The following is a 23,351-nucleotide window of genomic DNA, read 5'->3' as shown; positions in this document are numbered from 1 at the left end:
TTTAAAAAAAGGCATCACCAAGGAGGGTCTCCAGGCAGGCCTAAGAGATGATCAAGGGAGATATGTTAAGGTGATGTGACATGGCTTAACAATTTTAAGCCATGGGGACACATCCAGAGAATTAAGCTCAAGGGTTGAGGAGGAGGAATTATTGAATCTGAAGGATGGTTTGGGCTTTCAAGCCTGTGAGCAACTTTGCATCAGGTGCAGTAAGGATAAAGAATCTGGCTGGGCTGAAGGTAAAGCTTGATGAATGTAGGAAAGAAATTGGTTAATGCCATTACCTGTTGTTTCAAGGTGTGTGAGGATCCTGGAGGTTCCTTCCAGTTCTGTGGTTTCTCTGCTATGTGGCAAAATATTTGAATTAAATAATTTTTTTCTTTCATCTGTCTGGCCTGCAGAATACAACATTTTTATAAATTGCTTTCTCTGTTAAGACTTCCATGTGACCAAGTAAGAGAAACAAGATAAAATGTCTGAAGTCTAATACTGCCAGTACTAAAGTCTTTGGGCTTCCAGATGACAGCTTTTTAATTTAACTATTGGATCCGATACAGGTGAATCCTATCTAAACCCTTGTCATGACAGAGAAAGATGAAATTAATCATGAAACTGATAGCTGATGTCATGGCTCAATTGAAATCTTACTTTACCCAAACAGAATCAAGTTCAAAGCAGTGATTTTACTTTTTGAAGCTGTGATAAAGCTGTAAATAATTAAGTCAAGTCAGTTCAGCCATGAAACTTCAGTTCTTTTACTTGATTGGGATTCATCTGAGACTTGTCCTGAATGCTGCTACGTTTTGGGAACAAGGAGGTCCCTGTTATGCTAAGTGTAGTTCCTAGCAGCTTGCTGATGGGACTTGCTGCCTTCTTTTTCTGTGGTCCTGCTATGCTTTTCTCATTTGCTGCCTCCTTTCTCCTGCTTTGTCTTAGCAGTATCTCCTTCCATTCACTGGTAGGTTGCAGCCAGCCCTTACTGCTGCATCCCATGTAACATGTCTTCACCTGTCTTGTATAGGCTCTTGATAGCACCAGATGAGTGATGCTTTTTACCTGGTTCCATGCTCTTCAATTTGGCTTAACCAAAATTAGATGGGACATGCTGGATACTCCAGCAGAGCACATTAGGGAATAAAACCAAGTCCTCAGACAGACCTTGGCATTTTATTTTGCCTCCCCTCATCAGCAAAGCTCTTTGTTACCTCCCTTCCAGCAGACCTCAGTCTAAAGACCCAACACTGCTTCACCAGACAAAAGACATTTTGTGGTGCCAGGCTGACTAGCGGCATCCTGTGCAATGAGGTTTCTGCATCTACAATCTCCTTCTGGCAGGTTGGTATCAAGTATACCTGGTATAACCTAGAGCTCTCTGTGGATGCTCTGGAAATTATGCATAGTATTTGGCCACCTTCTCTGTTAAGGCTGTGGATGGTCTTTAGTTGAGGACAGTGGATTTTGTCTGTGCATTGTAAGCAGACTGCTGTCTGCCTGCGTTTAATGGCACTCACTTAGGGATGCTGTATGGTCTGATTTTTCACTTTCTTAGTCAGTCCAGTTGGTAATAATGAGTCAGAAATGAGGTAGAGACAGCGTCTCCCAGCTTGAGCGCTGGGAGGTGAGAACTCCTGATTTCTCTGCCCTGGGGTTCTGGGGCTTGGACCTCTGCCTGTTTGTGCTGACCCAGCTTTAAAACAGGGCTGACACTTCTGGCAGCCAGTTGGTTCATATTCAGATCCTGAGATGCTGGTGATTTGTGTTGGTAGCTTTTCTCGTTTCTGCTTTTTAAAGAGAAGACTGCAGTATGGAAAACTTCCCTACAGTAATAACCAAAGACCCTAAATTCAACTATTCTATTGCTATAGCTGTGAAAGAGAAGCATTGATCTCTTCTGTCCAAAAGCTTGAGCTGAGGTCTGTTCCTGATGCTGAAAACACTTTCTCTTTTCTCCACAGGTTCAGTACTGTGGATTGCTGTTTCGCCATGAGGGCTGGCCACTGTGTATTCATGAGAAGATTGTAGTCCAGCTGGCTTCCATTGACTGGCGAATCTTGAAGCCTGGTGACTTCTACCTGCAGGTGGTCCCCTATCTCAAGAAGTCTCCACGAATTGTACTGAAATGTTTGGCAAAAGACAAGTATAATGTAGAGGAAGTTGTGATTCCAGAAGTTTCCTATACCTCTATCTTTACTCTGGAATGGTTGAGTACTATCAATGGAGAGCGGATGGGTATAGCACTGGAATATTGTTTACTAACCACTGATGATAAAATATTTCGTGTCCCCTGGGATAAAGTGGTTAATCCTGAATTTATAAATAAACGAAAAATAATTGAAAACAATATCATCTCTCCAGAAATAACAGAGGAACCTTCAATTTTGTGCATCCCCATGGACCATGCTGAGTGCAGTTCACCAAACCCAGGATCTCAGTATCTACAGGAACAAAGTCCAAATCCAGACAACCTGGTCATTAGCAGCACAGCTCAGCAGTTGAATGAAGCTCTTGTCAATGGTGTGTGTACAAGTCCTGTGCCTCAGGAGAACTTGAAAAGTGACCTTGAAGGGGAGTACGTTGAGCTGACAGAAGTTTCACTGCCCAGGTTTGGGCCACAAACAGGCTCTTTAACCCAATCACTAGCTTTAAATTATCTAACTCAGCCCAGAACACGAGTGAATGTGTCTAAAGGCAAGCACAGGTTTATTGTCATTCAAGACAGTACCTACTCCAAGAACTTAATTCAGTCAGCACTTACGCAGAAGGAGCACCGTCAAATGGACACTCTGAGGACTTCTACAGAAGTTCTCAAAAATGTAATTCTGTTGGAAAGCAGCAAAATGATGGCACATGGAGAACTGTCTCCAGAAGGTCAGCTGGTATCAGGTGGTCCTGGAAACACGGGGAATAGTTTTCCTGTGGCTGAGTCTCCTGCCTGCAGTGCAGAAGACTCATCTGCAGAGCAGGAGACCCGCAGCAAACACTCAATTGATTGGCGATATGCACTGTGCAGCTACAGCGACGTGTGTGCTGGTGATGGTGTCAACTGCAAAGCACAAATGCCTGGTGCTCCTGGAAATGTGGAAGGAGAAAGTGATGGTCCTAGCAGAAATCCTGGTGTTGAAACATCAGAGCAGAGCCCAGAAACAATTCTAGATGCTGCTGCTGCTCCTGCTAAAGAGGAGGTGATACTGGGAGGACATGGAGAACCACTGACTGAGGGTCAAAATGAGGTGACACAGATGGATCCCTGTCCTGTATCTGTCCTGCGACCTTTGGGACCACATGGCACACTGAAGGAAGGTTCTGACGTTCCTTGCCAGAGTGTCAGTGAAAGTGTTGTGCCAGTCCAGGCCACTATTATGCTTACCATGCCTGAGAGTTCAGCTATAGCTGTGGAGAGAGGCTCTCCTTCAGGGAACATGACAGAGGTAGGAGCAGTCAGTGCTTGCTGCAGTGATCAGGAAGAAAATCTTAGTTCTCCATTAAATCCTCAAGAACAGAACCAAGGAGAAGTAGATGAATTCGAGCTGGGAAGAAGGGACAGCCCTGAGGAAGTCAAAGAGATTGAACAAATACTGACTGTAAGTGAGAATCAGACTAGTTGTAGTCACTGTTCTGTCAAAGCTCCTACAGGTGGACTCCTGTCACATGGTGAAGAGCAAGTGGTCTCTTCATGTCAGCGTGAGAAAGCTGAAGAAGCCATACTACTCCAAACTGCTCTGTCAGCAGAGGGTGATCAGACGGCAGAACAATTAAATAACAGTGACTCTTTCATGGGCCCTGATGCACAAGCAGAAGGCTCAAGTCAATTCAGAACCCAGAGGTCTGGAGAGAGGTGTGAAGAACCACAAAGACAGGCAGAAAACCAGGGCTGTAAAAGTGAAGAGAACTCTGTGCTGAACCCAGAGCGTGTTGCAGTACAGGACTTGCAGGGAGGGGAGGAGAACCAGGGAAGTTTTTCTTATGAGGAAAAGTTGAAGACTATAGCCTTAAAAACACTGGAATCCATTGAAGAGGAACTGGAGGTTGGACCACTGTCCTCGGGACCCGCTGAGGGGCATACAGAGCCCACCACTCAGCACTCCCACCAAGAGGCAGCTTCTGGGGCATCATGTCCTAAAGGTACAGCAATTGGATATTTGTGTGTTTATCTGTTTGATAAAATGGATCAAAAGCAAAGTCCTCAAGAGGTACCACTGACAAGTACGTCTGCTGGGAGGTGTTGGGGTAATAGCACCAACTACAGGAAAGTGATTAAGTTGTCATTTTTGTGGCTTGAAATTAGCTTTCTCTTCACAGGTGGGTTTATTGTAGGTATTTTGTTTAACAGTTCTTTGCAAATTTACATCAGTACAGAACAAGAGGCTTTTAATTTCAGTTAATCTGATTGCTGGTGACCTCCACCTGTTACATTCATTGCGTGCGCATTACAGATGCATGCAATAGAAATGCGTGAGAAGAGAATGTCTAACTGTACAAGTCTTTCATAGTTGAAAATTGGCTTTAGGAAGATAGTTGTGGCAAGAGGAACCAGCAGTACTGGATGCCACAGTAGAATACTAGCTGTGTAACATGACCTGAAGATCAACAAATGTGTGTGCTGGTAACTGATTTAAGAAGCAAACTGCAGAGTTGAGGGATTTGCCCCCTCTTCCCTCCTTTCCCCTCCAGCATGCTTTCTTTGGCTTGGTTGTATTTCAAGTAGGAGCTCTTTAACTTGAGTGGGAGAGCACAGAGAAATTAAGCATCTAACTTCAACTCAAACGATATGTTCAAGCAGGTATTGCCCAGACTTCTTGATGCCTGGGTTCCTGTGCTGGAGCTGTGTTCCTTCAGAAGGAATTGAACAGTCAATCCAGGTCTCTCTGCCTTTTGCACCAGATTGTAGGCAGGCAGTGTGTAACCGCATGGACATGATGTTGGCTTTGCCTAGCTCTGCTGAGTCTGGAAAGCTGTAGCTAGATATGCAGATCACATCGAGATGCATGTGTGTGGCGGGGGAGGGTGAAACATGCCATTCCAGTTCAACAGCTCTCATTCCCTGAGACCCCTGGCTAGGAAAATTAGCTGGCTTGAAATAGTAGAGTGAGGACTCTTGAAAGGGTTGGAGGTACAGACCCACATTGCTAGAGCATGTCTGACCCTGTGGAGGAACAGGTCGAGAGCTGGCCGTCTTTAGACGGGCTGCCAGTATAATGCTTGCACTGGTCCCAAATTGCGTGGATAAGAGATTCTCTGCTGTGAAATGGAGGAGTCAGCTCAAAAGTTTCTATTTCTGAAGTGTGTGTGTCTCTGAGCATCTACCACCATGAGCAGAAAAAAGGTCACCTTCTGCCTGTCTGTAGCTCTTGGGGGATGCATGCCACTAAATAACCATGTGGTGGGTATTCATTCCCCCAACCAAGCTGAACCTGGCTTGACTTCATGTTTGCACAGGACCGGACCTCAGAAAACCTAGGCTGTGTTGAGTGCTGGGTGTATGCTTTCCTCATTACTCTAGTGGCTGCTTGTTCGGTGTTCCCATCTCTTCTGTCTAAAATTAGCCAGGTCCAGCTCGTGTATAAGAAGTGTGATGTTCTCACTACTCCACAGGATGTCTTGGCTGCTGCTGCAGATTTTGGCAATGACAGACCCCTCTGGGGTATGTGTGGAGTTTGGTTTTAAGGAAAGACAATTTAAATGTTTCTGGGGATTTGGCTGAAATAAGTGACACATTCATGGACCTATTCTGATGATGTTAAACTTTGGCATTGCAGTTAAAAAAACCAAAACTATTATCTCAGTTTGTAAAGGTAAAGAAACAACGTAAATCACCAGAAAACCCCCTAAACCAATGAACTAAACTCTTTAAGGCATAGGACAGCTCAAATATCTGTTAATGCTGGGAGTATAACACTATAGCTGGAACTGTAATAAGCTTAATCTATTCAATTACACTTGATTGCTTTGAGAGCCAAACAAGCTATCCCCTTATCTAGCCCCATTAAACCCTCAGAGATATAAGAATAAGATAATTCAGAGCTAAAATTACAAAGTCAAGCAAATGTCCTACTCTTAGTCCTACAAATGGACTTTTCTCTTCCAGCCAGTCAGTCTGTAGGCAAGTTAAATTCTCTGTAACTGTCTCGTGTTGGGGTCATTTCAGTACTATGATTGGAAACTGTGGGTATCTTGCCTAAACTATAAATAACAACAAAGCTTAAGCTTTACTGGGCCAATTCAGATCTACAGTTCACACCTCGATAGTAGTGGGCAGACGCGCAGTTTGCTCTGTGAGATGGAGGAGCTTTCCTGTTACGGCAGACATTGTAGATTATATCAAAAAATACATACAGAACTGGGGCATCCGAGTTTGCTGTGTCTGCAGATTTTTCCTTGTGCCTTAACTCTCTCCCTTTCCTCCCACTCCCAGTCACAAACTGAGCTTATTTTCTGCATAATATGATCTAACTTTACAAAGACTTTGAGTCAAATGTGAGCTGTTTTGAGTTGGTGGTTTAAAATTTACACTGGTTCCATTCACAGAAAATCTGACTGCTGTTTTTTCCCTAATGACTAACTTGAAGTGAAAGTGAATTTTGAAACTTTGCAGCTCTGGAAAGAATTCGTATGTTTTGGGGGTGGAAAATATCTTGATATTCAAGAAATCGGCTGAAAAGTCACACTGGGGCATATTCAGCAGCACCTGCTAGGGCGTTGCATTCCTGCTCCCTGTTACTACATGATGTTAGCATAGATGATACTGGTGCCGGGGCAGTTTGCAGGAAAAATGCTAATGTCTCTTTGAAATGCATACAAGCAAATCCTCCTCTACCACTTCCTTAACCTCGGGGAAAGGTGGAACCTGCAAACATGGCAAATTCAGATGCCCTAGTTCTCAATTTGCTTTTTGATATAATCCTCCGCATTCTACAATTTCCGCTTCAGTAAGTACCTCCACCCCAGATTGCAAATAACAAGCAGTGTGCTTGGGCCTGTTTGGAGGGAGGTGGGGTCTGCAGATCTGAACTGAGCCCGAGAAGCTTAGGGAAGAGGTTTGTTTGGGCAAGATGTGCATAGTCTGGAGGCTGCATAACTCCAGTGAGGTTTCCCTGGGGCTGAAAGGCCCTAGTACCAGGACCACGTCTGGTGGTCTGAGCAAAATGCTTCTCTCTCTTAGCTTTTGGGAGCTGCTAAGATATTCCTAGGATATCCAAAGCAGAGCTGCCATGTACATTTGTGTCTTTCTCTTGCCCTGGTATGGTACCTTCAATATAGCTATGTTCCCTTTCTTGTCTTCAAATGCCACCTTTTGATCTTCTTTAGAGGCTTTCTTCATTTAATGCAGATTCCTTTACTACAAACTGTGTGGTTCTGCTTATTGCCAGGCCTTACAGCTTCTTGAGAAGATGATTCTATGTTCTCCTAGAAAGTCTGTCAGCCCTTAATATGAAACCTTTGGGGCATGACTTACATGACGCTGATCTTGAAGATACGCCATCTATGGGAGATCAGTGCCCCTCTAAAATGCTGCTTCAGGAAGATCTAGCAGTGTTGTCCAAAGTGAATGACCTCTTGCATCACTGGAAAGTGGAGGCTGAGGTAGTACTAGGAACAGAACTGAGCTCTGCATCCCAGAACTGTGCAGAGCCCTGAAGCCATTGCAGCAGCTTATGGGGTCAAATGCAGCAGATGCCAAGCTGGGTCCCAGGGATGCTCCCTCAAGAGGGGTATTACTGAAGAGTAATGAGCAGCTACTCCATCATGGCCTCAATGGTGCAGAGCTCTGGAGCCCCTCCTAGTTTCCCCCTACTGTCGGATAATTTTCCGCAGTGAGCCATGCTGCTCAGGGCACTTCTTTCACCCACTTTAGCAATTTTGAAAGCAGTTTGGGCTGAGCCTCAACCTGTAAATATCCTTCACTGCTAAAACTTGTATTGAAAGCCACTTCAAGGACTGCTTTGTTCCTGGTCCTGCTCTTTAATGAAGTATTGGAACCTGTTAGTAAATAAACTGAGTCAAGTGTCAGCATTGTTGATGCAGCAGGAAGGTAAGATGGTTGAAGTCAATTTTAAATAGCAATTAAAATGTCTGACTTCATAGCAAGCAAATAAATACTCCGCTCTTTTATTTTCCTAAAGAGATTGATTTTTTTTCTTGGTAGATATTGAAGTATCAGGATTTGCAGCGAAGTATAGCCTTTTCTTTAGTTTATCTTTCTGCCAAACAGCAGAAGCCTAGCTGTGTACTTAGGACAGCCTAGCTGTGTACTTAGGATGCTTAAAGATGTATTGTTGAAGATATATTGTTGGCTTCTAATTCTTATAATGTTGGGAAATGGGGAATAATACTTCTTACACAGTAGGTATATTTTTTTTCTTCTCTCCAGCTACTTTTACATGAAAATTGAAACTTGACAAAACTAGCATTAGTTTCCATGTAGCAGCTAAGATATTTAATTTTAGAATTAACTGATTCTGATTACTTGTACTTCAGAGCTGAGGTGTCAGGCAAAGGAATTATTTTCTCCAGTTCTCAGAGCTGACTGGTGTAATCGTCCTGTTCTTCAGGGTTTTAAAATAGGTTTCTGGTCTTTCACATTAACTGTTAATTTAAAAAGTCTGGACGAGCAGAACAAGGTCTCTTTGGCTAATTTCCAGCTGATTTGTCAGCCTCGAGTTGACTTCATATTTTCAGGAACTAATCTGAAAGTGGTGTTGGGGGAGTAATTCTGCTCTGATGGAGCAGCTCTCCCTGTCAGAAGTTGGTTTATCACTTCAGCATGCTCAAGCTGCTGGAGCTTAGCCAGGGACTTGCACCGCGCCAGAGTTTCAGGCTGTGAGCAGACATGTACTGCTTGATATGTTACCTTTAAAAATGAGTTTGACTACAGTAATCCTGATCTGAATTGAGTTTTTGTAACTTGCAAACTTTATAATAAATTGGTTTATTTTTTTGGAATTACAGTAGTAATGTTATAACCAGTTTTGGAACATGCACGCTACTGGCATGAGGACTGGAGGAGCTGCAGAGTGCTGGGGTGGGGGGCACATCCCTCCCTAGTCTGGGACTTACTGGGGACCTTTTGGGTGGAGCTCTGCTCTAGCTTCTGACTGCTGCTTGTCTTACAGGGATGGTGTCAGAAGGGGCAGAGACAAAAAAACAAGCAACTGGCACAGATGTGTTGAAACCAGGGAGTAAAGTCAGCGCCCTGGAGGAAACCTCAACAGCTGTTACTCCCCCGACATCCCCAGCTTCTGGGACTGCCTGGGGTGGTCGGTCTGCACCTACCATAGTCAAGGATGTGAACCCGGAAGTGCTCAGGAGCGGAGTTGCCTGCCTGCCTGGTGAGTAGCTGAGCCGGAATGTGTCTGGGAAGCATGGTTTGTAGGAGGGCAAGGGAGACGAGCCTCTGTTTGCAGTGCTGCAGACTGGTGCCAGTTCCATTTCTTTCACCCCAAACCTCTCCAGAAGCAACACTTCTTGAATCCTCTAAAGTTTCTGGATGGAAAGGACAGGAAGTAGAACTTCCCTCTCATGAAAGTAATGTTAACTTGCTCCCAGGAGTCTCAAAATGTTAGCAAAGCGTGTATGAGTCAGAAATGCCAAATCTGTGGGCTCATACCAGTAGTTCAAAAAGAGAAGAGTGAGGGTGCAGCTAATGATGGGCTGGTGGGCCTGACATCAGACCTGGTCGAAACAATAGGAACTTGATTCACTTGGTAGATAATTAAAGGATAGGAGCATAGAAGATGTTATTTGACAGTGCTCTTGTAAAACCAGTTCTGTTCTTGGTAATTAGAAGTTTGGCTGATTTAAATGTAGCTGCCTAGATATAATAGATTTTTAGAAAACATTTGATTTCATGACACATAGTGTTGAAAGGCATATCCTAATGAAATGTGGATGAGCAGCGTGTGGGATGAATGATAGCGTAGCTAAATAGCAGATGACAAAACTAGCCATCAATGAAGGACTTCCCGGAATTGTTCTGCCAAGATCAGTTGTAGGTCAAATGTTATTCAGTGTTTGCATCTGATGTGGCAGCAAGTATCAGATTGCTGCAGATAAAACTTTTGCATGGGACAAATATTAGCAGAGTGGTAAACAAAGCTGAGGCTGTTGGACAGAGCAGCCAGGATTGCTTGGTGTGCAGGGCCCACACAAGAGGTCTTTGTGTTTAACCAAATATGAAGTAAAGCAGAGGAAGTGAGATCTACCTCTCCAGTGTGAAACAGTCATTTGGCAGCATCTGCATAAGCAGCCCCTGTGGGCTGCTTCTTTCCACAGCCAGTGAGAGGGTTGTCCAGTGCGGGGCAGGAAGATAGCTATGTTTGATCAGCTCAGGAGCCACGTATGAGTTGAAAATTGGCCAGAGAGCAGGGAAGGGGTCCGGCAGACTTGTGCAGTGTGGAGAAATTGGGAAGGAGAGCAGAAGGGCAGCACAGTAATTTCCCACTCAGTGCTGGGGCTGCAAGACCAATTTTGACCTCAGATGCGCAAAGGAGAGGGGATGACTAGCCAGTTTAAAGTGATTTTTACCTCTGTATACTTGTTGGTGATGCCTCTCAAATAATTTGGGCTGTTCTGATGCCTTTGTTCTAAAAGGAAGTGGTGAATATTGGAGGTGGTGCAGAAAAGGGTGACAGCCCTTTCTTGTAACTGAATTGGATGTCTTTATGGCAAGAGACTGGAAGGTTGTCATAAGATGATTGAGGTGAAAACACCTTTGTGCAGCTAAGGAGGAGAGGGAAATAAGACTTTTTCCAGTCTTCTGGAAAAAGGTGAAATGAGAAACCCAGTGCAGGGCAGAGTTGTGGTACATTCAAACATGTAACTTTGCATTGGTAGGTAAAGTGTTAAGAACAAATTCCAAAGGAGGATTTCTAATCTTCTGATCTGCTGATCAGGTTGGAAGTTTTAGGGTGTGTACAGCAGTCAAAATTACAGGTTCGAGAGAGGGGTCTTTAAGAGAAGCTCATAGTCCATGCTATTGTAGAAGCCTCGCTATGTGATCTAATGCTCTAGTTGTTTCCTTTGTCACAGGTTCCTATCGTCACGTACAACTGTTAAATGAGGTAAATGCATTTGAATATGGGATGAAGGGATGTGCCCTTGAAATATATTGAAGAAACAAGGTTTGGGTTTGATACCACTTCCAAGGGAGTTTTCATCTGAGGGAGGAATCATGTTTTCTGTAGAAGCAGTATCGGATTTGACTGACATCTCTTCTCTCCCATGTCTCCTTTTGGATTTCAGTGGGCAATCCTCACACATGAGGGAATGCACTCACCACTCAGTTAAATGCTTTATGTTAGACATTGGTAATGATATAATAATTACATTAGAAATGATAAATTTTATAATGAATAGTGAATAAGAGCTAATTAATAAACTAATAGCTGATGGAGTTGGGAAGAAATTTTCCTTTCAGGAGAGTTTCGATTCTGCATTCTGCTCTTGAATCGTCTGGTTATGCCACTGTTGGAGACCTAGCCCTGGTGGCTGTGATTGCTTTTTTGACCTGGTCAGGCAATTCCCAGGCTCCTATATTGAAGTTCAAGGTTTAATCAAGTTCTGGTGATGCCCAGCCTCTCTGATGGACAAAAGATGTTGCTTCAGAGTTAGAAAGTTTTTGCTGAGCCTGGTTATCAAGCCATTTTTCCAGTAATTGAGTGCTTTGCTTTTTTTTTATTTTCTGGTGATCCCCTTAGCTTATGAAACAGGTATATTAATAAGCTTTTTCTAATTTCTCTCCAGCTCTTTGATTATACAGTGTCCAGAATACAGTATTTCAGGAGTAATAAAACTCCTCCTGAATCGCACAGGCGATGAAAGATTTTGTCCCTGCTGTTAGCAGGAGAAAGCCTGTGTCACAGTTCTGGTCCCTGGCAGGGAGAAAGCCCTCCTTCTAAATGATGCCCATCTGTGTCTGTGGCCCTCACTCAAGTCATGTCCTAGTGACAGATTGAGATCACACCAGGGCAGTTTTCTGTGCTTGGGCCTGTCCATCTGTATCTGTTTTACCTGACAACTCAGATGCTTGTCCCTGGGATGGGGAGAGAGGTGGTCCAGGACAGTATCTCCTGTGGTAGCGATAAAGTTCAGAAGAGACAGATATAGCTTTCTCTAAGCCTCTGGTTTTGTCTTGTGCTTGGGATATTTTTTTTCCCCTCTCATACAATTTGTATGACAGGAAATGGGTCCTGTTCTTGTGAATTACTTTTCATACAATAGAGGTGTAGTCCCTACTGTTCTCCAGATCACTTACCTTCCTGGTGACGTGCATGAGTGCAGAGCGCTGGTCACTTGAGCAGCTCTCACTCCACAGGCGCTGCCTACTTTTGAATGGCAGCTGTGGGTCTCTGAAGTGGTGTGTCTACCTGTTCTTTACCTCTCCTTTGCATCTGGAGAAGAGGCTGGACATAATTCCAGAAATGGCACTCTTCATAGTTCTTGGTGCACGTTGTGGCTAAAGCCCAAAGCCAGACTATCATTTAGTTTTGGGAGCTCATAGAGCTGGCTCAGTTCCTGTGATAAGCGCTCTATCTTTGGGCTTTTAGAAAGTGGGGGGCAGAGAGCTGTTCTCATGGCTCACTGAAGCAGAGGGGTTTCTCCTTCCTCAAGGTATCACAGCTCAGCCGGGTTGCCCATACTGTGCCTTATCTATTCCCTAGGCACTGAGCCAGCCCTGAAACTAATGAAAGCCTGGCTGACTCTGCCCTTGTCAGAGCTGCAGGCAGGTGAGAGTGTGCTCCTGGGCTGTCTGCTCTGCAGCCTCTAAGGAGGAGCTCCAAGCTCCTGCTCCAGGTCTTTGCTTGCAGAAGGAGATGTCTGGTTAAGTGCTAGGCTCAGCCTGCAGTGCATGTGCCCAGTCTCATTAGGTAGCGCATTTTGTTCTGCAAACCCGCCTGTGTTGTCTCGTCTGACAGCAATGTGAATATTGTAACATAAGTGGAGGTGAGATGATTTATCTTGAGTTTGAGATTGTTATCATTAGCCAACTTCAGCCATATTTTATGAAGAATGTGTGTTTGCGTAGAAGAGAGCAGTCCAAATTTAACACTACCATGAGAGAAAGACAAACCGAGCTCAGCTACTTCACTATGGGACAGCATTTGGGTACTTTGGAAGTGTGTTTATAGCCTACCGCAGTCTGCAACGTACACTATATCGAGTTCTGTGGAGTATTTCCAGGAAGGTGATGGGGCGGTAGCAGGGGACTATGAGGCATACACACCTGGAACCAAGCTCTGTTGAACTTTCTTGTGTGACTTTTTTTCACCCTTTTTTTACAGGTACCAGAGATAAATCGGGACGTGCAGTGGCCATAATAACAACAAGGAACACAGCCTGGTTAAACCCCCACTGCAATACCACTGAGCTTGTACGCCTTCTTCTGTACTTGCATAGCATCCCAAGGTTTGTGATGCTGTTGGGCTGACGGGGTGGATGGCTGCTGCTGTGTCTGCTTTGCCTTTGGGGGGGGAAGGGGATAGAAGCTGAGGCAGTGGGGGGAACGTGTTGACTTTATTGGCCTAGGAACCTGGCCCAGACAGTCCTGAAACTGTACAGATGGGGATCTCCTGCTAGGGTGAACTGGCCGGTGCTCAGTAAGCACTTTGGCTATTCTATATGTACCTTGTGCACATGGTGTGATAGAATTAGGTATGTACTGAATGTTTTCATGCAATGCCATGAGTCCAGGCCATTCTTGCTAGCCTTCATTAGGCCAGAAAGGGGGATTTGGGAGCTATGATGGGGCAGTCATGCAGCAGCTCCATGATACAGTGTTGCGACTTGCTATTTTAGGGCCAGGCCTCCAAGCTGAGAGGGAGGGAGGATCTGCAAGGGTTGAGAAAACCTGCCTTGATGTCTGGCTGACAGTTGTTTTTGGAGTCTCCAGGCTGGAGTTTGCTGCAGCTACTCTTCTTCTCACTATGACAGACTCTTCCCCCCCCAGCTCATCTCAGGCTCTGCTGAGACTTTGTTTTACTTTTACCTCTTATTAGTGTAATCATCTAGAGCTAACTCTCTGTTAGTGATGATTTTTTTTTTTAAGCCTTTGAACCGTTGATAAAGGGAGCAGGCTTAACCCATGAGAAAGCTTCTGCTACTCATGCTTTGTTTCTTATGCTTCTCCCTTCACATCTGATTCTGGGCAAGGCAGATGTTGGGTCTGATCCATAATGGCTGTTCTTGTGAAGCAGTGTGGCTAAGGTCAAGCTTGTCCCTGAACGCAATTAGGAAGGACTGCTTTTCCTGTGTGGATTACCCAGAGCAGGTATCAGCACCTTTGCCATCAGTGAGATGTATCCTAGGAACGGGAGAAATGGGAAGTTCAGGTGGAAATAGCAAAGGTAAAAACTGAGTAATCCAGGTGGTGGCTTCGATGTATATATTTTAGTTAGGAGAAGGTGGCTAGTTAGTTTCCTGTCCTTACAGAGCCATAATGTACTGCTTTTTTTCACTCTGTCATGACTATGGGTTCTGTTTCCATAGTCTTGTTGATTTTTCATTGGTGACAAACATGGCCTCTTTTTCTCTGTCTTTGCAGACCAGAATGTCAGGCTTTGGGTCTAACTGTTCTTGTGGATGCTCGTCGCTGTTCACCGGTTCCTGCTCTCTTCAAGGCGTTCAGCATATTGCAGGTGAGCCTTGAGCTTGGGCAAAGGAACCCTAGTTGGCTTGCCATCTTTGTTGGATGTTACATCTCCATCTGCTGCTTATGTCTCCATCTGCCACCTGGCTTTCAGTTAGCTTTGGGAGGCGGAGTTATGCACCTAGCCCTGTTTTGAGAGGATGACCTGGACTTGCCAGACTGCGAACAAAGCAAAAAACCTAAGCAAGTCTGAGTTACAGGAGAACACCCCTCCCCACCCCTCCAAATTTGCTTCTATCTCTGTGCTGAGAACAGCCTGAAAGCTGTTCTCTACCCAAGTCTGAAAGCTGTCATGAATTATCATGCTTGGAGATGTCCCATGCACAGATGGGCTGTGTGAAATATGCCCACCATGGAGAAGGGAGGAAGAGAGGCCTCTGCCTGCTGTGGAGGGAAGGGAAGGATATTGCTTGTCATGCCAGGTGGAAGAACATGTGCAGCTGTTGATGCGGCTGTCAGTGTATGATTGGAATCGGACATGCTGTAACTCTATGTTGCTTCAGGTCAAAAGCTTTCATATCAGTCACTTGGAAAGCAAGTGGGTTGTGTTGCCCCTACTCCCAGATAGAAAGCCAAGGAGGTGCTGGGTTGTAGTTATGACTAATCTTGTTTAAGCAGGTGTTCCTTTTAAATCAGACCTTAAGTCTCTTTAGGACTCAAACTCTGCAAACTGGAACCGGGAAATGTTTTAATGAGGTTGGTGTCTCTGTGATTTATGTGCTTCAGTGCCACATCTGAGAGTTGGGGCTGAGTCAGAGGTCTGTCCTCCTGCTTCCTGGGGTGGGTGGAGCTGTGAGCTCTATCAGTGAGCTCATTCTCTGTGGTGAAGGAGTAATCTGGTGCCCTGCTCAGTTCTGCAGAGGTAACAAGCAAGTTATCTTCTGTCTTATGCTGTGCCCATATGGCAGTGGGCTTGCTAAAGCTTTTGAGCATTTTGTTGCCTATGGTTGCATGGTCATGTCATAGTGGGATGATTTGGAAATCAGAACACTTTGAGACACAATATGCTTTTCGGGTCCCCAGTCTCATACAAGCATGGCAAGAATAAAGCCACTCTAACCTTAAGTTTCCTACCCTCTGGAAAGAGGAGGGAGGGGGAAGCTTTTTGCAGTGCCTCTAATATCCTGCTGTGATGGCTGTTTGGCTCTGGGCACCTCATTATCAGGGTGGTGCAACAGTTAGTTAACAGGGATTAATGTGCTGCAAAACAGATTGCTGGAGCTGAGTGTGTGTTCCAGGTAACAGTGACTGACAGAGGCTGATTACTCTGCTTGTGGTTTTTCAGTCCTTACCCTGACTCTTCTGCAGGCTCTGTAAACAAGACCTGTTCAGCTAGCTCGTCATCTGGTTATGGTACAGGAATAATCCCCTGGCTCCTCTGAGCCTTTTGGAGATCCTTAGCATTTACTTCTGTGATCCCATGGCAGTACTCTCATCTGTTCTGAAACAAGGATAGAGAAATACAGAAAACTGACTGTAACTGCAGTGAGGCAAGCTAGGCTTTCTAGACCACAGCAAGGTTTGCTGGCTGGTGGATCCAGAAGCACGGATGGTATGTTGTGCCTGTAAGGTCGCAAAACAAATAATCTCCTTGGGGTCCTTTCTGAAATCTGATGCATCTCCAGGTGTCTCTTATCTCTGGCAGACTTGTCTCTGGAGCTCATTTCTCTGCTGTTCTGCTCTCCACTTCACAGGATTTTATTTACATGGCTTTTGTGAAGCCTATTATGATAGTGTGGGTGGAATCTGTTAAATACTGAGATCCAGTGTTGCTTGTTGAATTTGGAAGGGATGTTTTCCTCTTGAGCAGTAAGGAGCACTGCTTCGCAGTGGGTAAGCACAGATTGGATGACCTAATGCAGAGTCCCTTCCTGCTGCAGTGCTCAGATCTGTTAACCCTAGAGAATGTCCCTGGGGAGGGAAGACCTTGATCCTGTAGGTTTCTGGGTCAAGATCTGTCAATCTGAGGAAATACTTCCTCCATTCTTCCATCTTTCTGGAATAAATGCATGAAGGGACTTTGGACTTTTTAAGTGCTAAGAGACAACTTTTGGTGCTTGCAGGTAGCTTTCCCTACAGCACTGGGAGACTGTCAGTTGCTCTGTCTAGAGTCACCTAGTAAACTGGTGAAAGCTTCTCATCCTCTCTGCCTTCAGGGTGGGGGGAGTTGTGTTCTGCAAGACTTTCTTCCCCCTTCCTTTATAGAATATGGGTGGCTGAGAAATCCTTCCGTCCCAGACAGCACTGGGCCAGGGGCAGAATGAAGTGCTGCAGCAGAGCTAACTCAGGGAGGAGAAAGGAGGAACTCTTAGCAGCTCTGTATGGAGGTGAAGGGAAATGTGCAGCGTGTACATGCTGCAAGAACAGATCATGCTTGTTCCTGTGGGAAGCTGCGTAATGATGCTTTGGAGCAAGGATTTTTGCAGAGGCAAATGCTGCTGTGATGTTTGCTTACAGGTCGTCACCAGTAAGCTCTGTGTTGTGGGGCCTGTCCAGAGGAATTTTGCTGCTCAGTAGTGCTGGGATGATCCCTTGGTCAGTGAGCAGGCAGGGCATGGACAGTGGAATGTGTGTGCTGGCCTTCAGTGAACAGATATCTGTGGGATTTCCCTGTGCCTGAGTCTTTATAAAGTGAGATTCTTTTAAATTTTGCATATCAGTGCAAAAGCTTAATCCTGTAATCTGCTGCATCTGTGTGTTGGATTGGGAAGGGAAGAGTCTTTTTATGAAGACAAAGAGATACAGTAGCAGGTGAAAGCAGAAAACGTCTGTGCAAACCTTTCTGTTCAAGGGGTATGTTTACATGCCCTGTTACCTCAGAAGTACAGAGGACCTTGGCCTGATGTTAAAGACCAGGGACCTCCTCCTACTCCATTAGAAGTGGTCACTTTTGAGATTGAACATGGTATTTGGGGACTGTCCCATCTGCACAGGCATTCCTGGCAGCCTGTGCTTCAAACTGTGCCAGTGTGGCCATGGGCTTCCATTTGGATCAGGAAGCCAGAAGACTGTTTGAAACTTCAGTCTGAGAAAGACGGAAGAAAGTACCTAATTCTCTTTTTAAAGAATAATAACAAAGGGATAGGTATTTACCCTGGTGTTTTCTGAGCTCCTGTTGATGCCCCTCTATTCTGTGCTGTCCACACTGTGCCTGTTTTGGGAGGTGAGAGAGTTCACTTACATGTGTGGGACTCTGTTTCTTTGCTTCCTGATAGCTGGTTTTGTTAGCAAAGGTGGTAAGAGGTTGTGCAGAAAGCTGCAGGAAAGCTTCCTCAAGTAGCATCCTGTTGCTTCCAGCTCTGCCTGTCTCCTGAGGCGCTCCTGTAAACTGTTCTAGTCCATTTGGATTGCTCCATCAGTGCTGGATGAGACTGACTTCTCTTCAGCTGTTTAAGGAAAAAAAATATGATGAAAAATACTTGATGTGTTTGGAAATATGACTACTTCTTAGATTGGAAAACCCTGAACTTCTCTCCTGACAACTTTATTTGTGAATGGTTTTTCAGTCTCTATTTTCAGCAGTAACAAACAAGTGAGTGTTTTGGCTGTTGTTGTAACCTCGTGTTACACCGTCACTACCTTTATCCGTCACTCAGATTGCACATCTCATGACTGTTGGAATAGAAGAGGGGTTGTGAAAGAATAAATTTATTTAGTGCCATGAACTGTCTTGAAACTGTGGCTAGTTTTCATCCTTCAGTACTTTCTGGCAGACAAATTCAGAGCTGCTGATACAGCTGTAATACCCCCCTATCCTCTCTTCAGATGAGCTTTAGTATTTACCTAATACAGCGTAATTATGCAATAAATTATTTTTGGCCTTTTGATCAGTGTTCAAATAACAGTGAAAGTGTGAATAATTTGCTTTGGAGAAAGGGATTTGAGAAGACTGAGAAACCTCTCACTGTTTTGGGAGGTGTTTCAGTTGGGATTTTTTCCTGCCAGTTCAAAAGGATCCTGTTTTAGGACTAGATGAGAGAAAGGTCTTTTTCTCTGCTCTGGAATCTCTGCTGCTGCTTTCACTTGCAGAATTGTGTCTGCTTGTGTTGGCATTGTTTCTTAATTGCTGCAGTGGGCCCAGTGGCAGGCTAGGCAGCTCTGTCTCTGCTTGTGCACTTGTCTCTGTACTCTGGCTCTACTGCTCATGTTCGATATTTAACCTTAAACATTGCCAGAACCATTTATTTAAACAGGGTTCCCTTGCTGTCGTGGCCTGCTGTGTGGCAGGTTCATTGCAGCTTGAGCAGTACCGGAAAGGATTTGTTGCTTGATAGTTTCCAAGATACTTGCAGAGGCAAAGACCATCTAGGAGACATCTAGATGGGATGGCTCTTACTTAGCCATGTGGAATGACAGCTCAAATGGGTGTTCTCCCTGCTATCCAGATCCAGGCATCATGCATATAGTGGGCCCTGTCTCCATGGTGTGGATCTTTCTGCTACGTTTCCCTCTTCCTGCTGTTGCTCTCTGTGCCTGTTTCTCACTTCCCTGTAGAATGCTTCTATAATTGGAGAGCTGCTCCTGGATCACAGAGTTTGAACTACAGCTGCCAGACGTCCCTTGTATTTGGAATTTCTGTCGGTTTAACAGTAGCAACAGGATGCAAGTCCTTGATTGCGAGTTGGCAGTAAGTAAAGACAAGACGACGTTTTTGGCACTGTGGGGAAAAAACTTCCTTTCAGTTAGAAGTGACCAGGAAAGTTATCGAGAAAAAACTTGGACATTGAATATTATGGTTCTTCCCCCCCCCCCCGCCCCCCAACACATTTCCCTGTGTAGAAGGCAGAGGTTTTTTAGTACACCAAGGCCTGACCTCTTTCATTGTTTCCTTAAATACTGCAGGACTAGTTGATCTGAAGCAAACCATCTTAAAGGACATAGCCTTGGTGCTCTGTAGAATGGCCTTCCCTATACCTGGTGACTTCCTTCCAGGCTTCGTAAATGCCTTTGGAGGATAAATTGCAATCTCTTGTGCAAACCTGGTATGGTATACATTCTCCTTAGCATCCCAGGCAGATAGGCAATGGATTTGCACTCTGTTCTGTTGCAGGACATGGATCCTCATTGTATTCATGGAGTACTGCTTCTGGTTGAAAGAGATCTGACTTTTCGGATGGAGAAGCCACCAGCAGGACAGGTAATGGAATCATTCAGCCAGGGGTTGCTGGGGAGCTCTTGACATCTTCTATTTAACTCTCTGAACAGCAGGGTCTCTGTCCGCTGATGTATGTTTATTCTCGCATGAAATCTCTGTAGATCTTCTCTGTATTTTATGGTTGTGGTCTCTTAGGGGTGTATATATAGGGTTGTGAAGTTTATGCGAGCTGAACATATCTCTGTGATGCTGTGTTTATTGCCAAGTCCATCGGTGACATTTGTGCCATAATTATGTCGTCTGCTGGGGCTCTCAAGACACAGGGGGTTTGCTGGGAACATGGATAGCTGTGTGGAGGAGCCCTGCACAATTAACAGTAATAGAGATGCTTTTCACATTGGCCTGTTAAAAAGAGGGGCTAAATACTGAACTCCACGCTTTGAAGGTACTTGTTGCCTTCCTGGATTTTGCCCGTCTCATGTTTCCTGTCCTCATAGCTGCTGCTGTCAGTGGCTAAGACTTCTGCAAGAGGGGCAAGAGGAGATGTGTATGTGTGAGGTTCCCTTTGCAGTTGAAATGTCTGGGAAGACTAACAGGAGGTGCTAATGGAGGAGGGAAAATCATCACAACATCACTGAACACCCCCACTAGAAGTAAATCTGCCTTGGTATTCCATAGCTGTGTAAGAAATGTAGGCTCAGCCAGTCTTTGTCTGTGGTGAGTGAACAGAGCATCAAACTGCATCTTAGTCATCTCTCTCCACTCTAAGACTGTTACAAGCTACAAGAGCGGACTGAAATTCTGTGCCTGCCGAAACCCCGTAGACTTCAGAGTAGGACAGGACCTCCCTTTTGGCTCCTATGGATGAAGATACTGTGAATAGCATCAGTTTTGCTGTGCGTGTGGTGTGCTGCCCTGAAAGGCTAAAGAATAACAAATGCTATTAGTCCATTTCCTCATTGCCCCCATGTGGAAGAATTTGAAGTGAGAAAGGGGGCTGCAGGTGTGTGCATGCAGGGAGAGCTATAGAAGACATTAAACACACTGAACAAATCCAAAGTGTGTAGGAGGGAACAGAGCAAAGGCTAATAAAGACACGGGCATGCAGGAGGAATTGAAAGCATCATCACTATTTTGTAAGGAGGTGGAAACTTCAGTGTGTGTGGGGGGGTTAAATGTCTGCACCTGAGTTCCTGGTGTCTGGGCTGGCTTCCATGTACCTGCGGGAGCACTTCTCTTTCTCTGGTGAGTATAAAAATGTTCTGAGGTCCTACAGACTCACAGAAGGCAAGTTATCTGTGTCAAGATCCAGGAAACACTTGGAGCAAATAGCTGCTGTGATGAGTAGAGAGTTGAGGGTAGGGCAGAGGCTGCTCTGTTAACACTGTTTTTCCAGGAAGTGAGATGGGGAAGCTGGGGGCTGGATTTAACCTCTCAGACTCTCCAAGCAAATGCAAATTGCAGCACAACATATATAGTACAGCAATATGTGGGAATATATGAGGGAGTTGCTCTGCTTATACTAGGAGGGTACTGGCTCTGGAGAAGGCTGGCTGCTGCCAGACTTCCGTCACAGATGTTCTGCTTGGTGAAACAGCATGTTGTGGCCTGCATTCCCTCAAGGTTCGCCCACTAAGCTGTACAGCAAGCTGCTCTAAGATTGAATTGATGCTTTTTTCCTTCATACTATAATTACATTGCAGATATACGCTGTCTTGTTTCTATGCAAGATAGATAAAGAAATAAAGGATGCTGTCTTTCATTAACCTCCCCCTCCTCCTCCAATACTCACACCTTAATGCAAATGTGCTTTTATTTCTTCTATTCCTGTGCAGTTTGAACTTCTCACCTCCATGAAATCCCTCCATAAGCACATAGACAGCTCACAGCTGCCTCTAGAACTGGATGGGACCTTCCCTTATTGCCACCGGGACTGGTTAAGCTTCCGCATGGTGAGTAGGATGTCTTGTGTTCTTTGGTATCTGAGAGAAGAAATGGCATGGTAATGGAGTTGAAGGAAGAGGAGCTTGTCAGCAGCTGAACCTACAAGCATTAAAAGACAATGGTTCCTGTAATAGCTATTTATGCAAATGAATCTCTGTTATCAAAAGAATACTAATACTGTCTTCATAAAATGGATACACACTGTGACCTATTGGCATGACTGCAGGAACTAAAATTTTAGTTTTTAACTCATCTGCTTGAACTGCATTAATTCACATTTGACCATATTTTGAAGAGAACGAAGAAATAGAATCCTATTTTGTCATGATAGGCAGTGGTACTTTGGTTATACTCTGAGTCTTAAGGGCATACACTTCTGTGCTAATCTCAGGAGAAGGTATTAGTATCAAGTTGCCTTTGAATTTACAATCAAGAACTCGAGCATAATAAAAATAGTTAGATCCTGTTGGTTTGGGAGCAGGTTCCCCAGACCAGGCTAAGAGCTCCTTAATAAAAACTGCAGTCCTGGCAGGAGTGAAACTTGGAAGTTCCTGATAATCAGTTCAGATCCTTCTAGGAATATCTCTTTCCTCCTTTAGATCTAATTCACTTACTTAGCAAAGTTGTCATCAAATTTGAACTCTTTAGAAAGCATCTAAACTAAAAATACAGTGAAGTTTCAGTCCAGGGGAGTGTTGTATTCCTCTTTGAGAGCTGACCATGTGAGGCAAGGAAACAAAAAAACCATGCAGATTCCATTTTTCAGTCTTAGGACCAAGATAACAGTAGGAGGCAGTACCAGCAATCTGTTCCTTCTCCCTGTTTGGCTGCTTTGAGTATGCCTTGGTACTGTGATCCTGTTTGACCTTTGAGCTCTTCTCCAGAAGAGTAGTGGAGCAGGAGATCTACAGTGAACTGTACCCAGGTGTGGATTAGAGCCAGCCCAAGTTGTAGGGAGGCTGACCAGCCTGTGGAAATGTTTGAGCTGACTCAGGTTAAGCCTCAGAGGTAGAAGGGCTGAAACTGCAGCACCCAGACACAGTTTACAAAGAAGGTAGCCCTGGCAAAGGGTGCTGCAGAGACCGATAAGGGTGTCTGATGATCTGTGGCAGGACTGTGGGTGTTGCTGGCCATGCAGCAGGGTATATGCAGACTGCCAGAAGTCTGCAAAAGTAGCATCTCTGGCACCAATACCCAGCTCTGTGTACACTCATGCTGTGGAGGGAGCATAAGTCCTGTGGATCATGTGCTTGTTGAATCTTTAAAAGCTGTATTGAGAGATACTTGGCATGCTGAGACTACACAGGATTAAATCTCTGTAAATCTGCACACAAATTGGCTGTCTTCATGTTGAGTTTGACTTGCTCACCCCGGTGGATGACAGAACCATCACCTCTGCTTCCAAAAGATTCAGTGGTCTTTTGGCTCTGACCTCGCTGCCCAGAGTGCTGTGTGGCACACTACAGCATTTGAAGCAGGTTAAGATATAATTGATAATACCATTGTGTTGCTGGTGGCAAGCTTCAGCGGTTAGGTTTAGCACATGCCAAATGTTAACTTATCTTTTCCAACTTACTTTAGAACCCATTTTTCAAACTTGCATCTAAAAGTACTAGTATGAATGCATGCTGATGCAGTAGAGGTACAGAAGCCTAATCTTGGTGCCTAGGA

General features: G+C 44.8%; 1 protein-coding gene across 4 annotated transcripts in view; it reads left to right on the top strand.

Annotated features, from left to right (window-relative positions):
- Nucleotides 1-23,351, top strand: part of PLEKHG4 (pleckstrin homology and RhoGEF domain containing G4) — an 89,718-nt gene that overhangs the window by 20,938 nt on the left and 45,429 nt on the right. For 3 of the 4 annotated variants that reach the window (XM_072872500.1, XM_072872499.1, XM_072872498.1), the window contains exons 3-8: nucleotides 1,956-4,122; nucleotides 9,111-9,326; nucleotides 13,278-13,401; nucleotides 14,537-14,630; nucleotides 19,692-19,778; nucleotides 21,572-21,688. In XM_072872500.1, coding sequence (XP_072728601.1) covers nucleotides 1,956-4,122; nucleotides 9,111-9,326; nucleotides 13,278-13,401; nucleotides 14,537-14,630; nucleotides 19,692-19,778; nucleotides 21,572-21,688 — 2,805 coding nt within the window. Of the gene's footprint in view, nucleotides 1-1,955; nucleotides 4,123-9,110; nucleotides 9,327-13,277; nucleotides 13,402-14,536; nucleotides 14,631-19,691; nucleotides 19,779-21,571; nucleotides 21,689-23,351 lie in introns of those variants that run through there. The other variant, XM_072872501.1, reaches the window with a different exon arrangement.

The sequence above is a fragment of the Ciconia boyciana genome, chromosome 9, assembly GCF_034638445.1.
Source record: "Ciconia boyciana chromosome 9, ASM3463844v1, whole genome shotgun sequence".
In the NCBI taxonomy this organism is placed as follows: Eukaryota; Metazoa; Chordata; class Aves; order Ciconiiformes; family Ciconiidae; genus Ciconia; species Ciconia boyciana.
This window is presented reverse-complemented; position numbering and strand designations above follow the sequence as displayed.